The following is a 26,920-nucleotide window of genomic DNA, read 5'->3' as shown; positions in this document are numbered from 1 at the left end:
AGAGAGGCAGAGACGCAGGCAGAGGGAGAAGCAGGCTCCATGCAGGGAGCTGGACGCGGGACTCGATCCTGGGTCTTCAGGATCACGCCCTGGGCCGAAAGCAGGCGCTAAACCGCTGAGCCACCCAGGCTGCCCCCTATCTGATTTTCTTTTTCTTCTTGAGTCAATTTTGGTCTTTTATATTTTTCAGGAAAATGGGCCATTTTACAAATTTTGACAGTTTTCAAACATTTTTGGCACAGATATTCTTTGTCATAGTGTTATGGTTTTTTTTTTTAGTGTTATGATTTTATAAGTTTTTATTGTATCTATGGCTTATGTCCCCTCTTTTCATTCCTAAATTCCATATATGTATGTTTTACCTCTATTTCTCGATCAGTGTTGTCCGGGGTTTGTATATCTTCTCATTTTAACATATTCTTATTTATTAATTAATGAAAAATGACTTCGTTTCATTTTATTTTATTTTTTTTAGAGAGAGATAGGGAGAGAGTGTGTGCACAAGTGGGCAGGGCAGGGCAGAGGGAGACGGAGAGAGAGAATTTTAAGCATGCTCCTTACCTGGCACAGAGCCGTCATGGGGCTCGATCTCATGACCTTGAGATCATGACCTGAGCCGAAATCAAGAGTCACGTACTGAACCAACTGAGCCACCCAGTCACCTCTTAATATATTTTTAAAGTTGTATTTTATCAGTCTTTTAAAAAACTAGCTTTTGGCATCAGTTAGCATCTCTATTGTTTCTTTGTCTTTTATCTTTATTTTCTCCCTCCTACCATCTTTGTCTTTTTTACAGCCTCTGAAAATGAAAATGAGAAAATGAGAAAACTCATTTTTTAACATGTGTTTTTAAGGCTATAAATTTCCCTTTAACTATCCTACTAGGGCTGCACCTCATAAGTTTTGAGGTGCAGTATTTCCAATGTTCCGTTTTGAATAGCTTGTAGCCATTAACACAATTTCCTTTCTCATTGATGAATTATTTTGAAGATTTTTTTTTTTTTTTTTTTTTTTTAGTTTCCAAATTTTGGCAGGGGGAAGGGTTGGGGAGGTACCTTTTGCACTACCGATTTCTAAATTTGCTGCATGTGGTAACACTATGCATTCTGTACGATGTTTTTATTCCTTAGAATTTGTTGAGGCTTCCTCAGTCATATATATGCAATTCTTACATAGATGATCGGACTTCTACATTATATATCTCAAATGCTTGATTTGCCAGTTCTGAGAGAGTTGTATTAAAAATGTCTCATCAGGGCAGCCCAGGTGGCTCAGCAGTTTAGCCCCTGCCTTCGGCCCAGGGCGTGACCCCGGAGACCCGGGATCGAGTCCCACGTCAGGCTCCCTGCATGGAGCCTGCTTCTCCCTCCTCCTGTGTCTCTGCCTCTCTCTCTCTATGTCTATCATGAACAAATAAATAAATAAATCTTAAAAAAACTTACAACTTAACCTTTAAAAAAAATAAAGATGTTATTTGTTTATTCACGAGAGACCCAGAGAGAGAGAAAGAGAGAGAGGCAAAGGGAGAAGCAGGCTCCATGCAGGGAGCTCGATGCAGGACTCGATCCCGGGACCCCAGGATGACAACCTGAGCCGAAGGCAGACGCTCCACCACTGAGCGCCCCAGGAGCCCTGCTGCTTCTTTTTCTAAGTGAGAGAGACACACACACTTAAGATGCTACTGAGGTCCTGTTACAGCCAAACTTAATCCAAACTGATAATAGCATCAAGCAGGGTTCATCCCAGGAATGAAATAATGGACCAACATGGAAAATCTATTAACATAAATCACATTATAGACGAATGGAGAAAATCTATGGTCATCTAAGTAGATTCTGAAAGAGCATCCGATAAAATTCCGGTCTCATTTTCTGTTGAAAAAGAAAGAGAAGTAAAACCTACAGGGCACCTGTACGGCTAGGCAGTGGAGCATCTAACTCGTGATTTGGCTCAGGTCGTGATCTCAGGGTGGCGAGATCGAGCCTCGTGTCACGCCCAGCTCGGGGCCCCCCTTAAAATTCTCTCTCCCCCTCACTTGCACACATGCTCTGTCTCACTCTCTCTCTCAAAAGAAGAAAGAAAAATCCTCATTTACAAAAAACATGCCTGACTAAAACCCATCATGATTTTCAGATAGATTATGCGTCCCAGTAAGACACAGAAGCAAAACACAGAGATCAGCGTATAAAGCTTTGCATCCTCCCCATGCGGGTGGTGCCCGGTCACCAACGACAATAGGAGAAAAGATCCTAGATCCTCCACAAGGCAAAAGACCGTCCCCTTTCTTGCGCATCAGGACACACTCCTGCTTACTCGCCTCCGCGTCCTCGCTATTATTTCCCTCGAATTCATTCTCCACTTAGCAGCTAGTGATCTTCTGTAAACATAAATTAGACCCTGTCATGCTCCTTTCACCCTTTAATGGCTACTCATCAGTTATAATTAAATTCCAGTTCCTTATCACGCCCATGCTCTGCGTGACCCGGCGCCCGCCTCTTCTCCGATCCACTCCCTCACCACTGCCCCGTCCCACCCCACGCCAGCCCCGGAACCTTCTTTCGGTTCTTGCTGTGTGTAAACGCTGCCCTGCCCCAGCGCCTTGTCGTGTGCTGCTCCCTCCTCCTGCGACGCTTCCACCCCCAGTCATCAGCTGAGCGTCCTACTCAATCCTGGAGTCCCAGCTTAAATGTCATCTGCTCACCCCACACGGGATCCCTTCTCTCTTAGCTTTCTTCTTTCATATCCTCCCCATAATATATGACAATATCCCATTACAGACTATCCCGTAGCGTGTGAGTGGGGGTAACGGGCTTGGTTTCGGGCGCCGGGGGCAGCAATAGAGTTGGGGGAAGTGTGCTCCACGCACAGCTGCATCCCTCCACATCTGCCACCCACCCCTCAAGAACTCAGGCCATCGACCTGCAAACTGGGCTGGCCATAAAGTTCTGGTTCTCTGGGATCTTTGGGGAATATTAAGAGTTGGAAGGAGGGACGCCTGGGTGGCCCAGTCGGCTGAGCTCTCGTGGTTTTGGCTCAGGTTGTGATCTAAGGGGTCAGAGGATGGAGCCCCACATAAGGCTCCTGGCTAAGAATTCTCTCACCCTCTGCCCCCCTCCGCTCACTCACATGCTCTCTCCTCTGTCTCTCAAATAAATAAATAAAATCTTCATTTATTTATTTATTTATTTGAGGGGGGACAGGCCTAAGAGCAGAGAGGGAGTGCCACACAGACAACTCCCCACTGAGCACAGAGCCTCACGCAGGGTGCAATCTCATGACCCTGAGATCACGACCTGAGCCAAAACCAAGAGTTGGACACTTAACCGACGAAACCACCAAGGCACCCTAATACATAAATCTTAAAAAAAAAAAAAAAGAGTTTGTAGGACAGTAGCTTTCAGGAATGATGGGGGCAATAAGACAGCTGTCACCCTTGATGGAGGCATTTACAGCCTGAAGAGCATAAGGGCCTGCGGGGGGCTGGAGGATGCACGGAGAACACAGCTGGAGCCCACAGGAACCCCAAGGAGACGTGACCATGCACATGTGACCGTGCACACACACGCACACAGGGGGACTTAGGGGAAGGGCCCAGTGATGGCAACTGGGAACAGAGCTATGAGGGGCTGCTACTAGGACCCTGGTCGTATCCCTCCCGGGCAACACGGATTACATGAAACTCTGATGGCCGCCCCACTCAAGGCCGCTGGCCTGGGGGCCCTGCAGCCCAGGGGGCAGACGGGCCACTGCGGCACTGCCACCTGGTCGCTAAAGAAAGCGTCTTCGCACAGGAAGCCAAAGACTGGGGGACTCCTCCCAGCACCCCACGTGCTGAGTCTGCAGCTGGAAATTAAGGAAACCGGGTTTCTGGGGCCACCGAAGGCCACACCCGTGGCTGCTGTAATCTGACCATCTCGGTATGTCACAGACTCGCGCATGCATGTAACAGGGGCCCTGACGGGTTGCACGCTGGGTGAGCAGCATTACATTGGCCCAGGGACCCCGGGAGGCAGTGTTCAGGCTGACGCATTTCTCAGTCCACATACTCGGACACCACAGGGAGCAACAGGGGACGGGAAAAATGCTGCTATCCCCCGGAAGGACAATTGTAGGAGGCCCTGCTTGGCACCTAGCAGTCACCTCTCCCCAGCGTCCCCTTCCCCCAACACTCCCATCCCTCTGGAGCCCGAGGCAGGCAGGGGTGGGAAGAGAACTCCCTTTAGGTCTGATGACTGCCCTGGCGACCCGAAGGAGGGGGAGCAGGCCGAGCGAGCGGGGAGGGCTGGGCAGCCGCTTCTCCCGCCCCAAACCTGAGAAGGCCGCACCCAGACCTACCTCTTGTCATCCTCCACCTGGACACCGATGGAGTGGAACTCTCTTCGACTCCGGTTCTCAGTGTCCGAGTCTGAGATAGTCTCCACCTGGGGCAGGATCAGGGGAGTCAGGGCCAGGGCTAGACCAGGGACGCAGGCACCCGGGGGGGGGGCAGTGTGAGTGGAGGCCAGGCCCCCAGCCAGGGGGCCCAAGCAAGTACAGGGACCCAGGAGGTCAAGAGGGCCCCCCCACTCCACACCCCTGGTGAGGTGGTGTTCACGGAAAGGAAGGGTGCCGAGGGCACGGGCTGGCCCTGGGGTTGGCGGTCCTGCCCCCACCCCCTCAGCAGCTCGGGAAGCAGGAGGAAAGCCCTGAGCACCGGGGAGGCCGCCCCCACCCTCTCAGCCCCCCTCCCCTACCTGCACCCCTATGGACGGCCGCCACTTGCGCTGGCGCGCCAGGCTCCGCAGCTCCTCCCTGCCTGGGATGGTCTTGATGATGAGTGTGGGGGGCTTGGGCCCGGCCCGGGGGGGCACGGGCGCCAGGTCCAGGGTGCGCGCGCCCAGGGCGGGCCCGTCCAGCCCGTCGGCAGAGCTGCAGCGCCGCGCAGGGCCCTCGGCGGCCGAGAAGCTCTCGTGGGCAGAGTCGGTGCTGCTCTGGGCGGTGATGGAGATGCGCGGCGGGGCCTGGCTGCCCGGCGGGATGGGGGACGGGGCCTTCCGGAAGTTGAAGGCTGCGGCGGGAAGGCGGCGGGTGAGCCGGGTGTCCCGGGTGTCCCGGGGGCGTCCGGGGGGTGTCCCAGGGGATGGCTCAGGGGGTGTCCCAGGGGTGGCCTGGGGGGTGTCCAGGGGGTGTCCCAGTGGGTGTCCTGGGGGGTGTCTCAGGGGGTGGCCCAGTGGGTGGCCCAGAGGGTGTCCCAGAGGGTGGCCCAGCAGGTGGCCCAGAGGGGTGGCCCGGGGGGTGGCCCTAGGGGTGTCTCAAGGGGCATCCCAGTGGGTGTCTCAGGGGGTGGCCCAGTGGGTGGCCCAGGGGGTGACCCAGAGGGTGTCCCGGGGGTGGCCCAGTGGGTGTCCCAGTGGGTGGCCCGGGGAGTGTCCCTAGGGGTGTCTCAAGGGGTGTCCCAGTGGGTGTCCCGGGGGGTGTCTCAGGAGGTGGCCCAGCAGGTGGCCCAGAGGCTGGCCCAGGGGGTGGCCCAGCAGATGTCCCAGTGGGTGGCCCGGGGGGTGGCCCAGGGGGTGTCCCAGTGGGTGTCCCTGGGGTGTCTCAAGGGGTGTCCCAGTGGGTGTCCCGGGGGGTGTCTCAGGGGGTGGCCCAGTGAGTGTCTCAGGAGGTGGCCCAGTGGGTGTCCCAGCAGGTGTCCCGGGGGTTTCCCAGGGACGTCCCAGCGGGTGTCTGGAGGGGTGTCCCAGCAGGTGTCCCAGGGGGTGTCTGGGGTTGTCCCAGGGGGCATCCCAGTGGGTGTCCCAGCAGGTGTCCGGGGGTGTCCCAGCGGGCGTCAGCCGCCCCCACCCACACCCTTGGGGCGCCAGAGGACCCAGGCCGCCCGCGCACCCCGCGCCAAGGCTCGAGCTCCGCCTCATCCGGCCCAGAGAGGCGAGCGGCCGCCCAGGTCACGCAGCCCTGGCCGGGCCGGGCCCCAGGAGGGCGCACTCACAGGAGCCGGGCCTCCCTGAGACAGAGGCGGGGGCGGCGAGGAGGGGCAGGCAGTCGTCGTCTTGAGAGCAGCCGGCCTGGATGGCCCGGAGGTAGCTGTGGCTCCGCATACGGAAACAGCCGGGCAGGTCCAGGGCGTCCACCGCCTGCGACTCCAGCTCCCCAAACACGGACCCGCACACGGCCTCCAGCTGCTGGTTCAGCTCCTCACTGAGCTGCGGGGGGACGGGGGGGGGGTGTTACTGGGGCTCTGGGAGGAAAGCGGTGCCTCCGACATACCAGATGTGCGCGGGCTGTGTGCCGCCTGCTTTCGGAGGAAGAGACCCTCCGTCGGGGCGCAGGAAGGTGGAGGCGCCTCTGCCCTGTGCTGCTCCCCAAGGCCTGCCTCGGGGTCTAGTGTTACCTCCCCCCGTGTCTGCCTTCCCAGGCTTCCAGGACCACCCTATCTCCCTCTGCACCAAGCCCCAACCCCTCCCATTTCTTTCACCTCCCCCTGAAGGTGTCAGGGACACCCACCCTCCAGCCCAGCATGGACGTGGGGAACTGCAGGGAAGGCCACCTCTCATTTTATTATGTATGACCCATCACATCACAAAATGGATTGACAGCAACCTATAGAGATCCATACCGTGAGGCTGGGAAGAAATCAATGGGTAAGTGATCAAGGAAAAATTATTAACCTTCGAGTGTTGTAAACCTTCTCCCACCTTCTGCCCACTCCCTCGGGTTCTGATTTGGCCTGCTGCTTCCCCTGCCTTCATCCTCTAAGGCAAGTTCAGCCATTGCTGACGGAGGTTCTTGTTTTTGTTCCTATATTTTGCGGTACAGAACCCATGGTGTTTAAAAAAAAAAAATCAAAGCAACTAAGAAAAATGCAAAACAAAAATTCTGTTCATGGAACCGTGTCCCATTGCACTGCACTGAGACTAAATATACTACAGAGATTGAGCTTCTATTCATATTATCTGAGCAAATTTGCACGAAGGAAAAAAAAAAGGTGGGTGGTCCCAGGGATAAGCTCTTCACCCAGAGCACAGGATAGGTGCACATTTGACCCCGAGCTTCCGAGCAGCCAAAGCATCATAGGAGTACAGCCTGCAGGTTGCCTGCACAGGCTAGCAGGGGGAGACCCACCTAGACTCAAGAGCTGGCCCTGCCACCTCCTAGTAGTGTGGCCTGGGGAAGCTACTTAAAACTTTGGGGCCCCAGTTGAATCACCTGCCCAATGGGAATGATAAGGGTACCATCTTCATGGGGCTATTTAGGGGACTCAAAGGAAAACATGGGAGGCACTTGATGCAGGTACTGGTACATACCAAGCCCTCGGTCAGTGTGGCAGGTGAAGGTCTCAGGACCTACCTGGAAATAGGCCACCACTCAAAAGAACCACAGCTATTCCTGTTACTGATCCTAAGAGAAATCCCCCCATGAATGATTATGGAGAGGCCATTGGAGGATGTCACGGATCATGGATAAATGTCATAGCAAATGTCCCCTGGCCGCATCTTATGACACCTCCCAGGGAAGATTCACAGCATCATATTGATGTGCAATCAACAGATAAAGAGGTGGCTTGACCACGTGTGTAACATGCAGCTCAATGTTTCCATAACCCCGCCTCCAAAGCATAACATGGTATCACTAAATTCTACCTCAAATTGAACAGAAGTTTCCATCCCGTTCTACTGATGGGCAAACTAAGGCTCAGAGAGAGCAGATGACTTGACCAGCAACGCCCAGCCTGTGAGCGACTTACCAAAGTTAACTACCAGGTGTCCTGGCTCTTTTGCCAGGCTCGATCAGACTCTCCTGGGGACCTTTTAAAACTACATTAACTCAAGCTCCACCCCCAGGCTCTGAACCCAGGGCTCTCTAATTATATGTTTCTCTTTGCTTTGGCTGTTTTGAAGCTCAGGGACAAAATTGGCTGGAAACTCAGATTCTGTGGTTCGAGTGTGGGCCCAGGAAATCAAAAAGGAGTGTCTGGACTTCTTTCTGCAGCTTGTACTATGGGAACTTCATTACAAGTGTACGGAAATCATAGGTCACGGAAAAATCAATTTGAGATCCTGTAGAAGTTAAATTGTGTCATGTTTGGCACAAGCCATACTCCTGTGGCAGCTGTGGCTTTCGTCACGACCCTCTGCAAGCCCACCTTCCGGTTTCCTATCTCGGGACGTCTGGGGTACAAAGGACCAGCAGTGCCAGAGTATTTCCCACAGCTCCGAAGTTGATCGAACTCCTGCTATTTCTAGGCCAGGATCAAGACAGTCCCCAAGTAGAACCAATCCATCTCAGAGGATCCCTCCTGGGGCACAGGACAGTTGATCTAACCCCAGTAGAGAGCATTCTGGTCTCAACTTTGGATACCACAGATGGAAGGAATCTCATTCTGCGGCTATCTCAGTATCTCCAAGCCTCTTCTGTGTGTAAAGTATTACCCATAATATCTGGCATATAGCGGGTGCCCAGTAGACATAGTAGACTACTCTTAGTAGTAAGAGATTCATAAATCACAGCGACGATACCTTTCAGGGGCCGCTCCTTCCCAGGGTCTCTGAAGCTCTTGAAGTCCCAACCATATGCAATTCCTGTGCCCAACTCCACCCAAGGCAGACAGAGGGAAGGTGAGAAACTCCCTGGGGCCACACGCCTTCCGTCTCTACTGGCCAAGAGGAGCTTTGGAAGTTCCCACAGGGTACCAGGTCCCAAGGGAAATACAGACTTGTAGAGACTCCCAAAGGAATTTTGCACCTGTGCTGATCTTTACTGTATCGTGATTATAAAACTGTAACATCGTGCTGTGCTGAACTGCCTTCCAGCCTGCTGCCCCCACACCCGCTTTCTGTAGAGTCAAAGTCAAAGAATCCTCTTAGAAAATGGGAACCTGGGGATCCCTGGGTGGCTCAGCAGTTTGGCGCCTGCCTTTGGCCCAGGGCGCCATCCCGGGATCCCGGGATCGAGTCCTGCGTCGGGCTCCCGGCATGGAGCCTGCTTCTCCCTCTGCCTGTGTCTCTGCCTCTCTCTCCTCTCTCTGTGACTATCATGAATAATTAAATAAATAACCTTAAAAACAAAAAAAGAAAATGGAACGTTAGCCTCTGTCCACACCAGGCTCAGGATCAGTAAACATCTCCAAGGGTGTGGGATGTTTCGAAGAACATACTTTGCTTGGGTCTAATTGCAAATTGTCTGCGCTAGAGTCACTGGGTTCATCTGGGGGCTGGGCAACATCCTGTATCCTTTACCTGTGTCATTTAGTTTAGCTAACCTTGGAAAATGCTCCCATTTCAAAACACTCTAAAACATTGGATAAATTATAAGAAATGTTTTATATGCATAGCTGAGCTCACAAGAAAGCAAGATATGTCCCCAGGGGACAAAAGCAGAGAAGAGATGGGGAAATCAGAATATTAACTGTGTGAGTCAGGGCTGCAAACAGCCCAGTGGTGGTGGGAGGTGGGGGCATGGGCTGCTGGCCTGAAGGACCAAAGGGCTTAGGTATCAACACCCACTTGGACGCAGGAGTAAGGCGTTGGGTCCACATGAAACACAGCATCAGAAATGAGAACCTCCATAAAGGTAGGAAAGTGGAAAATACCTGTCATGAAAGGTAAACTAAAAAAAAAAAAGAAAAAAGAAATCAATTATCAGCACAGGCTGATGACAGGGACCTTGTCTGTAGTCTAGGCACTGAAGAGAGGGAAAAGTGGGCTAATCTCATAAAATTTTTGTACCCACAAGCTGGTCCTCATACAGACACTGGGTTCTGTGGGCCTGTGGGCCTGTGTGGCCCAGACACCTCCCTGAAAAATAAAAGTTGACATAAAATGATCACAAGCCAAGAACAGTCTAACAGAAGCAACTGCAAAATATTTTCTGAGGGACCCGCTCCTAACCCAGGCTGTTCAGGATCCTCACAGATAAAGCCCCACTGAAGATGAGGTCGCACCAGACCATGTGGTGCCCTACCTCGGACACAGGCCCTGATGATCTGTACCTGCTGGCATTAATGCCCTGTGCAGTCCCCTCCTCTCGAGTGTGGACTGGACTTATCGTAATGAACAGAACACGGTAGATACAACGGGATGGCACTTCTGAGATTAGATTGCAAAAAGACTAGGCTTCCATCTTGGACACTCTCTTTCTCTCAGATCTTTGTTCTGGGAGAAGCAAGCTATTATGTTAGGAGTAGCCCTGTGGTGAGTCCCACATGTCAAAAAACTGATGACTCTGGCCGATAGCCAGTGAGGATCTGAGGCCTGCCAAGAGCCACGTGAGTGAGTGAGGAAGCAGATATTGCTCCAATCAAGCCTTGAGATGACTACAGCCCCGGCCAACACCTTAACTGAAGCCACATGAGTCACCTGATCCAGAGAGCACCTACGCTGCACTCAGATTCCAGACCCACAGAGATGGTGAGATAATAAGTACTTGTTTTAAGACACTGTGTTTGAGGGTAATAGGTTACGCAGCAATAGATAATAATAATGCAAACTGTGATATAGACAAAACCTAAGCTTTTGTTAAGTTAAGCCATTGAGAAGGCAAGCTTGATCTGTCACAGCTGCTGGTGTTACCTTACCTAAAACAGATTAGCTTTTTTTTTCAGATTAGCTTTTAAACTGTGTTTCAAACTTATAAACCTTATAAGAAAAAACTGAAGACATAGGAGACATAAGCTTCAAATAAAAGACGAGAAAGATATAAAGGAACCAAACCTGGTTTCCAGAACTGAAAGAAAAAAGTCAAATTAATAACACGATTAATGAATCCAATAGTAGATGGACACGCCTGCAGAGAAAGTTAGTGAATCAGAAGAGAGATCTGAGGAATTCACCCAGAAGACAGCATAGAGAGGAAGAGATGGAAAATATGAACAAGAGGTCAAGATGCACAGAGAGAAGAATAAGAAGGTCCCACAGACCACTAATAGGAGCTCCAGGTGACATACTAAATAAAATGTAGAAGCAGCAATATTTGAAGAGTTAATTAGACTGATGGAGATTTTTACAGACTTCTGGCTTTATGCATGACAGGGTGACAGGCAAGACAGCTATAAAGCTAGACAAAACTGTCGAAAACAACCACTTCATCACTCTGAAAATCAATCAAAGGTATACAACAAAGAAACATATATGTGAAAATTACTGAACAGCGTGAGTCTGTGGTGTCCTTGCCTGGGGCTGCTCCTGTTACTCAAGTTCCCGGCTCTATCAGTTGCAATAGTTCAACCAGGGTGAGGCAGGCTGTGAAAACCAGCTGCTTCACTGCCACTGCCAAAAGGGGCTCACTGAATTTGGAACATTGTCCTATAATATCAAGAATGGGGCTGGGGGGAGAGCTGGGGTGGGGAGGGGGGGAACAAGGATAACCAGCAGTACTGCTGAGCTGAGATTTCAGCACTTTTGGAAGCATGCAATGGACTGGCACACTAGGCAAGGATTTAACAGAGGAGTTCCAGGGGATGAGATAGCCAGAGAAGGTCTGATGAGCTCTCCACATATCCTGGGTTAACTAGAGGGGAGTGCATGCACAACAGCGACCAGAGAGGCCTCGAGCCACCCACACCTCTCTGGCCAATGGAGCACACCTGTAATGGTAACATAAGAGAGGCTGGCAAAAAGTAAAATCCAAGGTAGGCTTAAAAACAGCCTGCAGCACCTGCACCCCAATGTTCACAGCAGCAATGTCCACAATAGCCACACTGTGGAAGGAGCCTCAGTGTTTATCAACAGATGATGGATAAAGAAGATGTGGTCTCTGTATACGATGGAATATTCCTCAGCCATTAGAAACAACAAATACTTAAAAAAAAAAAAAAAAGAAACAACAAATACCCACCATTTGCTTCGACGTGGATGGAACTGGAGGGTATTATGCTGAGTGAAATAAGTCAATCAGAGAAGGACAAACATTATATGGTCTCATTCATTTGGGGAATATAAAAAAATAGTGAAAGGGAATAAAGGGGAAAGGAGAGAAAATGAGTGGGAAATATTGGAGAGGGAGACAGAACACGAGAGACACCTAACTCTGGTAAACGAACAAGGGGTGGTAGAAGGGGAGGTGGGCGGGGGGTGGGGGTGACTGGGTGATGGGCACTGAGGGGGGCACTTGATGGGATGAGCACTGGGTGTTATGCTATATGTTGGCAAATTGAACTCCAATTAAAAAAAAAAAAAAAAAAACAGCCTGCAGTCCCTAGTCCACACATAGAACCATAAGCCGAGAAAAGCCTTTCTGGCTCAAGGTTCTTGGGCACAATCTCTGACCAATCTCTGGCTGAACACTAAGTTATGCAGATGCAAGGACAACCCCTAGGAAACCAGGCTTAAAAATAAAAACAAGGAAAAAAATAGTGACTACATCAGAGACCATATTTAGCAGGGAAGACAGGTTTCACAGATTTAATCCAGGGATCCACAAACACATAAACAAAGCAATAACAATCTTCAAGAGGTAAAGTAAGAACCCACAACTATATGGTTAACTAATCTTCAATAGAGCAGGAAAGAATATCCAATGGAAAAAAGACAGTCTCTTCAACAAATGGTGTTGGGAAAACTGGACAGCTACATGCAGAAGAATGAAACTGAACCACTTTCTTACACCATGCACAAAAATAAATTCAAAATGGATGAAAAACCTAAATGTGAGACAGGAAACCATCAAAATCCTAGAGGAGAACACAGACAGCAACCTCTTTGACATTGGCCATAGCAACTTCTTACCAGTCACGTCACTGGAGGCAAGGGAAACAAAACCAAAAATGAACTATTGGGACTTCATCAAGATAAAAAGCTTCTGCACAGCAAAGGAAACAATCAACAAAACTGAAAGGCAGTGTACAGAATGGGAAAAGATATTTGCAAATGACATATCTGATAAAGGGTTAAAATCCAAAATCTATAAAGAACTTATCAAACTCAACACTCAAAAATCAAACAATCCAGTTAAGAAATGGGCAGAAGACATGAATTGATATTTTTCCAAACAAGACATCCAGATGGCTAATAGACACATGAAAAGATGCTCAACATCACTCATCATCAGGGAAATGCACATCAAAACTATGATGAAACACCACCTGACACCTGTGAGAATGGCTAAAATTAATGACACAAGAAACATTAAGTGTTGGCAAGGATGCAGAGAAAGGGGAGCCCCTCTTACACTGCTGGTGGGAATGCAAACTGGTACAGCCATTCTGAAGAACAGTATGGAGGTTCCTCAAAAAGTTAAAAATAGAGCTACTGTATAATCCAACAATTGCATTACTAGGGATTTACTCAAATGATTAAAAAATACAGATTTGAAGGGGTACATGCACCCTGATGTTTATAACAGCATTCTCAGCAATAGCCAGACTATGGAGAGAGCCCAAATGTCCAATGACTGATGAAAATGGATAAAGAAGGTGATATATATATATATATAATGGAATATTACTCAGCCATCAAAAAGAATGAAATCTTGCGATTTGCAACAATGAGGATGGAGCTAGAGTGCATTATGCTAAGTGAAATAATTCAGTCAGAGAAAGACAAATACCATATGATTTCACTCATATGTGGAATTTAAGAAACAAAACAAGTGAACATATGGGAAAGGGGGGAAAGGGAAAAAAAGAGAGAGAGAGAAGGAAAAAAATTAGAGACTCTTAACGATAGAGAACAAACTGAGGATTGATGGAAGGACATGGGTGGCAGATGGGCTAGATGGGTATTAAGGAGGGCTCTTGTGATGAGCACTAGGTGTTGTATATAAGCGATGAATTGCTGAATTCTACTCCTGAAACCAATATTGCACTGTATGTTAACTAACTAGAATGTAAATTTTTAAAAAATTTTAAAGGTCAAGTAAGAATCCAGAGTTGCTACAATATATTTCTTAAAATGTTCAGTATACAAGAAAAAAAAAATGAGACATGCAAATAAACAAGAAAATGTGAATGTCCCCAAATGTTTCATTTATCAGACAAAAGCGGCAAAGCAGCTATTACAAATATGTTAAAATATCTAAAGTAAATCATGTTTAAAGACTGAAAAGAAAACATAGCAATGACTTTCATGAATTAAAAAAAAGAATTTTTTTAAGAGCCAAAAGGAAATTCTGGAGCTGAAAAATACAGTAACGGAAGTGAAAAATTCACTAGAAGGGCTCAGCATTAGAAATGATCAGTAAACTAGATCAGTATAAATTATGCAATCTGAAGAATAGAGATTAAAAAAAAGAATAAAAATAAACAGAAACCCATTATTGTCCCATAGGTCTCTGACCTATGGGACAATAATAAACAAAGCAGTATACATGTAATGGGAATCCCAAAAGAAGAGAGAAAGGGAAAGAAAAAGATACTTGAAAAAATAACAGTTCAAAACTTTCCAAATGTGATGAAACATTAATCTACAGATTAAAGAAACTCAATAAATGCAAAGCAGGTTAAATACAAAGAGATCCATAGCCAGATATGTTAGGGCCAAAATGTTGGAAGCCATTTCGACAAAGAGAAAATCTTAATAGCAGCAAGGGGAAAACAATTCACGACACACAAGAAAACAACAATATGATTAACAACTGGCTTTTCATCACAGCAATAAGCATGGGAATGGTAGATTTGAAATGCTGAAAGAAAAAACTGTCAACCAGGAATTCCACATTCAGCAAAACTATTCTTCAAAAATGAAGTAAAACTAATGATGTTTCCAAATACATATAAACTGAAGAATTTGTCGCAGACCCAAGAAACGTTAATGGTAGTTCTTCAGGCTAAAGGGAAGTGACACTTAACAGTAACTCAAATCCACCAGAAAAGAGGAAAGGGAGCAGAAACGACAAATATAAAAGACTCTATAGATACAGTTGCCTGATTTTTTTCTCTCAACTTCTTTAAAAGGGGGAACCCTGGGTGGCGCAGCGGTTTGGCGCCTGCCTTTGGCCCAGGGCGCGATCCTGGAGACCCAGGATCGAATCCCACATCGGGCTCCCGGTGCATGGAGCCTGCTTCTCCCTCTGCCTGTGTCTCTGCCTCTCTCTCTCTCTCTCTCTCTCTGTATGACTATCATAAATAAAAAAAATAAAAAAAAAAATAAAAAAAAACTTCTTTAAAAGGCACGATATTTTACACCAAAACATTTCTGATACAAAAGAAGACAGTAAAGAAAGAACAGAGGAACGACAATGACACGATACAATCCAACCATATCAATAATCACATTAACCATGAATGAATGAGAAAGCCTCGTTCGAAAGGCAGAAATTGTTAGACTGGAGTTTTTTTTATAAAGCATAAGTAGGGCAGCCCAGGTGGCTCAGAGGTTTAGCACCACCTTCAGCCCAGGGCGTGATCCTGGAGTCCCCGGATCGAGTCCCATGTCGGGCTCCCTGCATGGAGCTGCTTCTCCCTCTGCCTGTGTCTCTGCCTCTCTTGCTCTCTCTCTCTCTCTGTGCATCTCTCATGAATAAATAAAATCTTTAAAAAATAAAAAAATAAAGCATAAGTAGGGGGATCCCTGGGTGGCTCAGTGGTTGAGCACCTGCCTTTGGCCCAGGGCACGATCTTGGAGTCCCGGGATCAAGTCCCACGTCGGCTCCCTGCATGGAGCCTGCTTCTCCCTCTGCCTGTGTCTCTGCCTCTCTCTCTGTGTCTCTCATGAATAAATAAATAAAATCCTTAAAAAATAAAAAATAAATAAAACCATAAGTAGGTTGGAAGTAAAAAGGATGAAAAAAGATGTGCCAGCAAACAGTAACCGTGAGGGAAATTTCCAGATTTGATGAATAGCACTAATCTTCGGATTCAGAGAGAACACACATGGAGTGAAACTGCAGAACACCAAAATCACAGACAAGATCTCAACAGCAATCAGAAGGAAATGAACGCCATCCACAAAGACGATTAGATTGATTGCAGACTTCCCAACGGCAACAACAGAAGACAGATGACAAAAGAATATCTTCAAAACACTGAGAGAAAACAAACGCTGACCTAAAATTCTATAATAAGCTGATTTATGGTAAATAATGAGGGTAGGCTACATTTTTCGTTAAAGGCAAAGTTTGCTACTAACAGACATTGACTGAGAAAGTTACTAAAGAATATTTAAAAGGAAGAAACGAAATATAAGGACGTACGGGGGCGGGGAGGTAAAGATGTGAGTCTATATAATCAAGTACTAAAGCATAAAATGTAACAACAATAATAAAGACTCATTCAGAGAGGTAAAAACAAGGTGGGACTAAAATACCAGGCAACATGCACAGGTAAGAAGGGAAGAGGTGATCACAACGTAAGTGTCCTAAGGCTAGAAGAAATTGTCGAATTTAGACTTTGCAAAGTCAAATATACACATGAAAATCCTAAGAGTAAGCACAAGAATGAAAATAGAATATAGAACTGCCGGGATCCCTGGGTGGCGCAGCGGTTTGGTGCCTGCCTTTGGCCCAGGGCGTGATCCTGGAGACCCGGGATCGAATCCCACATCAGGCTCCCGGTGCATGGAGCCTGCTTCTCCCTCTGCCTGTGTCTCTGCCTCTCTCTCTCTCTCTCTGTGACTATCATAATAAATAAATAAATAAATAAAATAAAATAAAATAAAAGAATATAGAACTGCCAAACCAGAGTGGGATTTGGTGGGAAGAAAAATGAAGAAAACTAAGCCAGGGGCGCTGGGGTGGCTCAGTCAGTCAAGCATCTGTCTGCCTTCAGCTCAGGTCATGATCCCAGGGTCCTGGGATCAAGCCCCACATCAGGCTCCCTGCTCAGCGGGGAGTCTGCTTCTCCCTCTGTCCCCCCCCCCCAACTCCGATTCATGCTCTCTCTCGCTCGCAAATAAATAAAATCTTTAAAAAAGAAAAATGAAGAAAACTAATCCAAAAGAAGGTAGCAAAGGAGTAGAAAAGCATCCCTCAAAAGGCGTGAGAAATAAGGGCACAAAATAAAACCACAAAACACGCCCAGGCCTATCAGTAACCACAACAAATATAAATGTACTAACCCTCAAGCAGTTGTCAGAATAGATGTGAAATAAACTCCTCAAACTGTTTACAAAAGACACACGTAACACGTAAGGAGACAAAAAGCTGGAGCACGCCCGTGGTGTCGGAGGAGCCAGGGGACCAGCGTGGCTGGGGTGGGGGATGGCAGGGGACAGCGTTAGAAGGACTTACCGGACGCACAAGGGCCAGATGCAGCAGAGCCTTAGAAGTCACAGTAACGTCCTCTGAGTAAGGCAAGGGTTTGGAATGAATCCAATTCTATTTTGAAACCATCCCCCCGGGGCCACGCGGAGAGAGAATGAATGGGAGGGGGGCTGCAGGAGACCCCTTTGGGGGCAATGAGATAGGGCAGACAAAAGCCATGCTTTGAGGAACCTCCACACAGTTTTCCAGAGTGGCTGTCCCAGTTCACATTCCCACCAAAGATGCAGATGCAGTGAAACTAAGGGACACCTGCACCCCGATGTTCATAGCAGCCATGTCCACAGCAGCCAACCTGTGGAAGGGGCCTCGGTGTCCACCGACAGATGATGGAGAGAGAAGATGTGGTCTATGTGTACAATGGAGTATGGCTCAGCCATCAGAAATGACAAATACCCACCATTTGCTTCGACGTGGATGGAACTGGAGGGTATGATACTGAGTGAAGTAAGTCCATTGGAGAAAGACAAATATTATATGGTTTCACTCATACGGGGAATATAAAGAATAGTGAAAGGGAATAAAGAGGAAAGGAGAGAAAATGAGTGGGAAATATCAGAGAGGAAGACAGAACATGAGAGCCTCCTGACTCTGAGAAACGAACAAGGGGTAGTGGAAAGGGAAGTGGGCGGGGGATTGGGGTGGCCGGGTGACTGGCACTGAGGGGGGCACTTGATGGGATGAGCACTGGGTGATATGCGATATGTTGGCAAATCCAACTCCAATAAAAATAATAATAAAATAAATTTCCCTAAATGTTGGGGGGGGGGGAAGCCATGCTGATGCAGATGGGAGTAGTGCAGTGGGCGTGGGGGGAAGCGCCTGGACCCCGGGCATGCCTGCAAGGGGGACCCACAGGATTTGCTGAAGGGTTGGATGTGGGCAAGTGAGACAAAGAGAAAGGAGTCGAGGCAGACTTCAGGCTTTGGGATCCGAGCTCCTAGAAGCTGCCCTTACCTGAGCCGGAGAGGACAGTGGATGGAGCAGGGTGTTTTGTGGGGGAAGGAGAAGGGGATGAGAGTGCAGCAGCCTCACTGTGGACCTCTTAAGTTTGAGTCTCCTCAACATCCAAGGGAGATTCTGATACCTCGTGAGACACGCATGCATTGGCAACTACGGGAAGATCGGAGCTGGAGACACACATAGGGGCCATCGGGCCGTCCCTGCTACTCCGAGCCACGGGCCCAAGGAGTGAGTGTGGAGAGAAGTCCGGCAACTACAGCCCTGGAAAAACCCAGTGCTGGGTCCTAGAGAGCTGGAGACGCTCCGCAGGGCGAGCAAGCCGGGCAGCCAGGGCGGGAATCCAGCAGAGCTGCAAGGTGCGGGTCTCCAGGGCCAACCAAGCACGGGGCTTCCAGAAGGGGAGAGCCGGCCCTGTTAGCTGGCGCTGAGGGGGCAGGTGAACCGAGGCCTGAGCACCCTCCATGGGGTTCAGCCACACGGCATGGGACGTTCCCTGGTTTGGGGACCATCCCAAAGACCCCAGCCACAAACAGTCGGGGCCAATCAGACCATCTTCTGCGTTGCTCCCCCCCACCCCCAGCAAACTAACGATAGCTAACCTTTCCCGAGCGCAGCTGCTGTGCCAAGAACACTACTATGATGCCTAGTTTTGAAATAAAGTGGGGCTCAAAAAAGTCGCGTAAGTTGCCCAAGTCGCTGAGCCGGCATTGCACCTGCCCCCGCTCAGCAGACGCTCTTGGCCCCAGGTCAGGGCAGGCACCCAGGTTCTCCCACTGAGCCCCCCACCGGGCGCCCCCAGAGCCCCAGGCACCTACTGCCAGGATGTGGAACGGCCCACGGGGTTGGGGAGAGCCCCTTCTCGGCCACAGTGCTGCCGCCCTTGCTCGGGGCCGGCTGCGACCAGGCCCGGTGGCCGGGGGACCCCAGAGAACTGAAGTCCCCCTGCAAAGTCAGCACCTGGGGACCCTTGGAGGTCTGAAGGGCGGGCTGAGACTGCGCCCAGCTGCGCTCCAGCTGCCCACCCCCCCCCCCGGGCCCGGACCTGCTGAGGCGCGGGGGGCCTGGAAGTGCCCCCCTCCCCCCCTACAGGCACCTGCTGCCCCTACCTGTCCGGTGGTGAGGGAACGGCTGTAGCCAGGGATGGAGCTCCGGGGATGGATCCGGGGCGGGACACAGCAGCTGGTAAGGGTCAAAGGGCCACATTCAGAGTGGGGGTCTGAAGAAGGCGGGACTCCCAGCGCTGGGGCTCCCGGGCAGGTGGTGCCCCTCAGAAGCCCCCCGACAGGTCGCTCCTGGGCGCAGGGATCCCAGAGGCACCCAGATGGGAGTTACCAGCAGGGGCCCCTTCTCCAGGTGGGGTGGGACAAGACGCCCAGCTGAACCCAAAGCAGGCCCCGGCCCCGACGCGCCCGCAGGTGTCTCCTGCAGGGACCCCAAATCAGCTCCCACCCCAGCCCCAGCCCTCCCGTCCTTACTTGATCCGGGCCTGGTCCACACTGGAGGAGCGGCGGGAGGTGAAGCGCCGGGCCACGGCTTTGGGAGACGTCTTGGGGCTGCCGTCTGAGTCTCCGCTCTCCTCATCCCCCATGGCTTTGATGTAGCTGCCGCTCCGCATCCTGCGGCAGGGAATCTCCCCGTCCTTGCCCCCAGTGGGGTAACCCCCCCAGTCATCTTGCGGCACCTGCGGGGACAGCAGCTTCTGTCTCTCGGACACAGGCCTGCTAAACCTGGGAGTCAGGGCTCCTGTCCCCACCGCCAGGGTGGAGACACCAGAGGCAGAGCCCGAGGGAAGCGTTCAGGCTGTCCCCCCATTACGCGGGGGGGGGGGGGGGGGGGGGGGGGGGCTTCATCATCCTCCGTGGACCTGTCGCTGCTCAATTGAGGTGACTGGTCAGGAGCCAAGAGGATGAGGATCAGAGGCCAGTGACCTGCGACCTGTGATGACCCACCCCCTGCACTGGAGTACCACCCATCCCCACCTATCACCCCTCCTTCTCCTTCCCCCTCTCAACCTGCTGACACCCCAAACCCTCCAAGCCTCCCATCCTTCCCTCTCTGAGGAGCCTTGGAGCAGAGGACTCCAAGCATTGGGTTCCAAAAGCGCGCCCCACAGTCCAAAGTGGGGGATGCACCGGGTGGGGCTGGGAGGGGGCAGGGGCTCGAGGGGCAGGAGGGAGACCAATTAGGAGGCTGGTGCTGTTAGCCAGGCAAGAGATGATGAGCCTAAATTAAGACCGTGACAATGAGGGGGACGGGAGATGGAAATGAGGTGTTAAAGAGCACCAGTGAGCCTGATTAGACGTAGGGGGCGAGGGGGCGAGGGGCGGGGAGGAGCCGCAGATGCCTGGGAGGCTGCTGGCTGAGGCCCCGGGGGAGGGTGCTGTCGCTCAGAGCCGCAGAATCCCAGAGGAACGGGTTTGGGGGAGAGGTGATAGGTTAGGGTTGAGTATCTTAAGTTTGGCAGGGAAATGCCGAGCAGGTGGTTGGGTGCTGGGTGCTGGGTGCTGGGTGCTAGAGTTCGGCGGAGGGATCCGGGCTCCAGGCAGACACGTGGGAGTCATGGGCGGCAGCTGAATCCCCAGGGGTGAGCGAAACAGCCCAGGGGGGAGAAGGAGAGCTGGGGAGGGATCCAGTGACATTTAAAAAGGGGACTGCAAAGAAAGGAAGAAAAGCCTATGAAGTCACCTGAGAAGGAGTGGGCCGAGGGGGTGGGAGGGAAGTCAGGAGAATGCCGTGTCATGGAAACAGGAGACATTTCCAGAATAAAAGGAGTTGATAATGTCAAATGCCACAGTGCGCTCCGAGGTTAGTGATTCGGGCGCGGGACGCGGATCCGTGTTAAGTTCTCGCCCCATCACTTGGCTACAGGAGGACCTGAGTGGAACCCACGACTCTGTCCAGTTCCTCGTCTGGGACTGGTGGGGACGAGGAGGCCCACATCCCGGGGAGGGGTGGGGGGCGAAGGATAAACAGGCGGACACAGCGTGCGGGGCCCAAGCAAGGCCTCCGGACTGTTGGCTGGGCCGGGCATAAGCACTGGAGGGCGTCCGTCAAGGCAGCCTATAGTGCAGGGAAAGGAGGTGAGGACGCAGAGGTGGTGCTCGAAGACCCTGGGTGTGAAGGGAAGACAGGGGATGGCAGGGGGTGTAGAGTTAAAGAAGGATTTCTCAGGATGAGAGATCCGGGCAGGTTTCCAGGGTAAGAGAAAGAGCCAGTAGACAAAGATAGTGTTTAAATGGGGAGGGGGCGGTGATGGGGGACAGTCAGTCCCGGGGTGGAGGGGGCCCTGGGGAGGTTGGCTCAAGCCCTGCTGCAGGAGTCAGCCCGGGATGAGTGGCCTCGGCCTTTCCTCTGAGCCAAGAAGGGAGGGCCCGGGGGTTGGGGGGGGGGGAGACCCAGAGGAGTCTGTGGGTGGGCTGACAGGAAGGCGAGGGAGCCGCTGACTCCACTAGGAGGCATGAGGTATAAACGGAGGCATGGGGGAGAGGGCCGGGGCGGCAGGGAAGACTGCAAACAGCCGTCGTAAGGAACACGTGGAATGGGGTGCGGCGGTGACAGGGGTCGGGACTCGGGGGGAGCACAGGGTTCAGGGAGGGACACGGACTCTGGGGGTGAGGCTAGCAGAGGGGACGGATGTCAGGATCCTAACAAAGTCCCAGGCATGGGATGGGGTCCCAGGACGGAAGGAACCCGCAGGGAGGGGCAGGGCTCAGGGAGGGAGCCGGAGCTCAGCCACAGGATGGAAACACGGGGACGGACTAGAGTCTGCAAAGGAACAAGGACTCCAGCGGACAGGAGGGGTTCAGAAGAGGGTGGAGGGAGCACTGGGGTCCAGCAAAAGGGTTAAGGAGCCCACGGAGGCACCTGGTCTGAAGGGGCCGGCTGCCTCTGTGTTCGTGCAAGGTCCCTGCGGTGTGCTGGTCCCTGCCCCCATGGGCTCCCACTCCGCCGTCCTAGGACACCCGGAGCCCCAGGCCCCAAGGGATCCTCCCTCCCTTGCCGCCGCCCGAGGAGAGGAGCCCCAGGCGCAGAGCGCACATGGGACAGGGACAGCCAGGCGGCTCCGCCACTGCAGGGCTCCCCCTCCACAGCCACTGCGGCTCCTCGCTCCTCTGCAGGACACTGTGAGGCGCATGTTAAAAAGGGAGCCCCCAGAGAGGTCAGGGCGGCCTGGAGCAGCGGCTGGCAGCGAGGCCCCAGGGACAGCCAGGCCCCAGCGGGGTCCGCCATCCCCCCTCGGCCCTTCCTGCGGGACCCTCAGCTCCCGGCGCCGAGAACCTCTGCCTCCCCAGCAAGGGGGCACACCCGAGGCCAGCCCAGAGTCTCCAACCTTCCCTAGCCCCCCGGCCACCCCTTCCAGCTCTCACGCGGCCCGATTTTTTTCTCCCTTGGGCTCTCGCAAGTTCTCCACCCAGGAGAGCCCCGCTGCGTGAAGAACTTACCGGCAAGGCCAGGGACCCTCAAACCACGCTCTGTACCCCGAACGGCTCAAGGTCAATGCTCTGTACCCCGAACGGCTGCGGCCTCTTCCTGGGGGACCCTTAATCGGCTGCTGCACGCGACCGACTCCAGCTCCGTGGGAGGGAATTCAGCTCAGGAGTCCCCGGCCCTGAGCCTGGCCCTGAGCAGCCCCCAGCCACCACCCCAGGGGGTGACGTGCCTCTTCCATGCTCCCGAGGTGCCTGGCCTTCTCCAGCCCGGCCTCGCCGCTCTATCCTACTTGCTTCCCAGTCTAATCGCTTCGCAAGCCGCACCTGTGTCTCTACCTTTGTATCCGGGGCTCCCCCCGGAAATGTGCCCCCAGTGAACGACCGCGGATGAAATATGTGGAATGTGGGTTTGGGGGGAAACTCCAAGTCTGCTGGACTTCCAGAACTTGTATTGACTTTTCCTCCTAAACCTATGCGAGGCCTTAAGAGAGCAAGCGGGATGGGGTGGGGGGTCGTGGTGGGGGCAACTGGCTGGCTCAGTCAGAAGAGCGTGAGACTCTTGGTCTCAGGGTCATGAGTTGGAGCCCATATTGGGTGTAGACATGACCTAAATAAATAAAACTTAAAAAAGAAAAAAAAATGAAGCCAGCCAAGGAGTACAGGAGAGGGGCCTGAACAGAGAAGAGGAAGGTTGACAATGGGAAGAGCCCTGACCTCACCTCGGGAGGAAGACAGAGAGGGGACGGTGCGGGATGGATAAGGACCCCACAAGCAGAATGGATCAGAGCCCTTCGCCTCAGCTGCAGAGACCATGCAAGTGGCGAGACAGGACGGGGACATCATGCCAGCCGTCACCTGCACCATCCGCTCCCAAGACACCCTGCCCTTGGGTCGTATCTGGGGCTCAGACGTCAGCGTGTCCCCAACCCAGGAAAACCCCCAGGACAGGCTCCCCGGGCTCTCCCACGGCCTCGGCCTCGTGGAGTCCTCTGCCGCAGGCACCCCGGGACGACAGACCCAGCAGAGGCACATTCTGGAAATAACTGACCTTCTACTCAGTATCTGGACCACCCAGATCTGAGCAGAAAAGAGGCCTGGAGAAGGCCTGGGGGCGAGAGAACTGCTTTCCGACTGTGACCTCCAATCCCGAGGGCCGCGCCGTCCTGCCCGCGGCCCACCCTCGACCTCATTCTGCCTCCAAGCCCCTAAGACAGAGGCTCAGCACAGCTTGTCCAAACAGGTCGAAGGGAAGTCTTCTCCGCACTGACACCAATGTCAGAAATGGGGAAACTGAGATCCCCGAAGGGGCTCGCAGGGAGGCAGGGAGGCAGGGCACGACCTCCCTGCCTCCAGGTCTCCATTGCAGGGACAAGTGACTCCCAGCCAGCCCTTCTGAGAGCTCCCTGGGCGACAGCACCGATGAGGGTCAAGGACCCCGCTCCCCGGGCCCACCAAAGCCTCACCTGCAGATAGTGATAAGTCCTGGCTTTGGCCTTGGCCTCCGGACCCAGGAGCCCCTTGCCCGGCCCGGCCCCGGGGTATCCGTCCCGGCCCTGGCTGACCATCATGGTGTGCCAGGCACTTCGCTTGACCGATTGTCCATCCAGTGACATGGACATGCCAGTGCAGGCAAGGCAGCGGCCTTCTGACCCGCCCGAGCGCCCCTTGAAGCTCAAGTCCCGGTAGGACCCGTCTGGAGCCTCCAGGCAGAAGGGACCACCAGGCTCCCCAGGGGGCCGCCCACCCGCCAGGAAGCCACTATCGCTGTCCAAGTTGTCATCGGAGCTCCACCAGCCAGCGGCCTTGGACTGGTGCCGCCCGTCCCCCTTGCGGTCCTTGCTCTTGCTCCTCTTGCCGTGCCTGGACTGGTGGTGGTGGTGGTGGTGGTGGTGATGGTGGTGGTGGGAGGCGTGCGGGCCTCCGGAGCCCAGGCCAGGGTAGCTGTCTCCCGCGGAGCCACCTCTTCCCTCGGCCTTGGGCCCGTTGTAGTCCCGCTTCCCTGGGGCCTCCAAAGAGTGGGACTTGGCGAAGAGCTTCTGCACGGAGTGAACCAGGTGCCGGATGCGGCTGGGGCTCTCGCTGCGGGCCTCCGGGGTGGCGCCAGACGCGGGCCCTGACCCTGGCCCGGCCCCCGCCGGACCTCGCTGGTATGGAAGCGTGTGGAAGCCATCCTGTTGAACCGGCAACTGCTTTTCGAACTGGTCCAGGAGTGTGGACGGCAGGCGGGGGGCACCCTTGCCCTGGGGGTGGCCCACACAGTCTTCACAGGTGTCGAAGGGGCCCTGGCCAGGGTACATCCTGGGGAAGGTGCTGCTGCCTCCCCCAACCCCGGCCCCCCCTGGCCCTCCCTCGGGGCCTACTGATGGCCCCTCACTCAGGCTCAGGGGCCCTTCAGGAGAAAGGTGTCCCAGGCCAGCTCTTGGGGCACAGAAGCGGGGCTCGGTGGAGAAGGCCTCCCCAGAGCCCAGCAGGTACGGGGCCCTGGCAGCTGGGCCCACGTCCATATGCTGCTGGTCGGCAAAGCGGGCTGGGCGGGGATGGCTACCGCGGTCGCCATGGTAACCCCTCATGGCCTCAGCAAGGGTACTTCATGGTGCTGGGGGCCAGGCCCCAGGAACCTCCTGGGAAAAGAAGGAGAAAAAAGGATTCAGGTGGAACAGGCCACTTCACCCAAAACTCTCAATTATCAGGCATTCTCGTGTCCCTGCAGGTGACGCACATCGACTTATTGTGATTGATTGTACTATCTTTCCCCCGAATGAGCTTGAAATCCCTTACAACGGTCATACTAGGTGACGGCACTCACAAGGGTGCAAGATAATGCCATCGCCCGTCAAATGCTGCACGTTTTCATAAACACTTGTTCACGAGACTAAATGCCCTCAGCCGAGCGGATTTGGAAGAATCCTTAGGTCACCGAAAATAAAAGGATACCCGAGCAGACACAAAAATAGATATTCAGAGAAACCGGTCATTCGGTGAACTACCTTTTAACAAGCTGGCTTTAGGCGCACTGACCCAAGGCCACACCTGTGCCCCGGTCCTACCCACATCCACCGCTGTGTGGGGCAGGCCTCAGGGTCACGGCCTCCGGGAGCGGTAACCAAACAGAGCGCTGGACCCACACGGACATAGCCGCCCCCTCCCCTGCTTTCCGCACCCAGTTCCTTCCATCTGGCAGCAGGCTCACTCTCCTCCCGCCCACCATCCCCCCCCCCCCCCCCCCCCCCCCCCGCCCACCCACTCCAGGGCTGAGACAGGAAGGAATAACCCGAGATGACTGCCACTTCCTCTTCTGGCTTCCAAGTGTTCCCCTTTTGCCTTTTATCCCCACCGCACCCTCATCCCACTGTTGAGGAGTCACACAGGGAGGAGAAACCATGCAGAGGAGGGACGCTGGCTGCAAAAGGCAGCGTCTAAATCCTAAACTGAGATGGGAATGCAGGAGTTCCTCCTCCCAGGGACAGAGGGCGGGCTGGGCAGGGAGGTAATGGAGAGCGAGCGCTGGAACCGGTGTCCCTGGCCCCCATCCCAGGCTTGCCAAGGCTACAGGACAGAGAGGTCAGCTCTCAGCAAGAACTGCCTCCGATCAGGACTGCAGAGCTGCCAGGACAGGAGCTACAGCAGGAGGGGGTGTCAGCAGGGGGGACAGGGACTGAGGAACTGGCAGACGGCGCCCTCCCTCATCCCAGACCAGGCTCTGGAGCCATCTGCTGACCAGGAGGGGATGACAGCCTCGAAGACTCCAGACAGCAGCACCTCGGACACCTGTCCTCCCTCGCTCCCCAGCACCACCTCTCCATACCCACTGCTTCACGCCGCGTCCAGGCTGATGTTTCAGAACCTCGAGCCGCGCCCCATGTCCCAGACTCCTACCACTCACCATCCAGGGTTTCCCATCCTTGGTGTCAGGATCCCCACCACCAGACAGAACGGAAGCTCCAGAAGGCTCAGGATCACTGGCTCCTACATGGAAGAGAAAAGCGTGGTGAGCAGTGGTCTGAGTCCTCGGAGGCCCAGCCTCAGGCCTGGACAGCTTCCCTTCCCAGTCGACCCCCGCGCCAGGACTGATTGGGTCCCCCATGATGCGCAGCCTTTGGACGCCCAGGGAAATGAAGTTGGCTTCATTATGCAAATACATGCAAATGAGCTGACGGGTTGGACTACCTCCAAGCGCAGGTGTCTCTGTGATCTGTCCATGGTGCTGAGCCACTGCGTGTTTGGGTTTTTTCCCCTCCCATCGCGTTTGGGTTCCCCCGCCCCATCGCCCTCAAATACGAATCCACTCCACAGAATTTGTTGAGCAGCTACCATAAGCCAGACTGAGCAAGACGTGTATAGAAGTGATCCGAGTATGG

General features: G+C 53.0%; 1 protein-coding gene across 4 annotated transcripts in view; it reads right to left on the bottom strand.

Annotated features, from left to right (window-relative positions):
* DLGAP3 (DLG associated protein 3) overlaps positions 1 to 26,920 on the bottom strand; it is a 61,184-nt gene that overhangs the window by 13,585 nt on the left and 20,679 nt on the right. For all 4 annotated transcript variants that reach the window (XM_038557971.1, XM_038557970.1, XM_038557969.1 and 1 more), the window contains 7 exons: positions 26,446 to 26,528; positions 24,026 to 25,183; positions 19,608 to 19,813; positions 19,239 to 19,311; positions 5,969 to 6,182; positions 4,734 to 5,047; positions 4,336 to 4,421 (listed from right to left, as the gene is read on the bottom strand). In XM_038557971.1, the coding sequence (XP_038413899.1) occupies positions 4,336 to 4,421; positions 4,734 to 5,047; positions 5,969 to 6,182; positions 19,239 to 19,311; positions 19,608 to 19,813; positions 24,026 to 25,132 (2,000 nt within the window). In that variant the 5' untranslated portion in view covers positions 25,133 to 25,183; positions 26,446 to 26,528. The remainder of the gene's footprint in view (positions 1 to 4,335; positions 4,422 to 4,733; positions 5,048 to 5,968; positions 6,183 to 19,238; positions 19,312 to 19,607; positions 19,814 to 24,025; positions 25,184 to 26,445; positions 26,529 to 26,920) is intronic.

The sequence above is a fragment of the Canis lupus genome, chromosome 15 (genome assembly GCF_011100685.1).
Source record: "Canis lupus familiaris isolate Mischka breed German Shepherd chromosome 15, alternate assembly UU_Cfam_GSD_1.0, whole genome shotgun sequence".
NCBI lineage: Eukaryota > Metazoa > Chordata > Mammalia > Carnivora > Canidae > Canis > Canis lupus.
The sequence above is the reverse complement of the archived record's forward strand: the minus strand, read 5'-3'. Positions and strand labels throughout refer to the sequence as shown.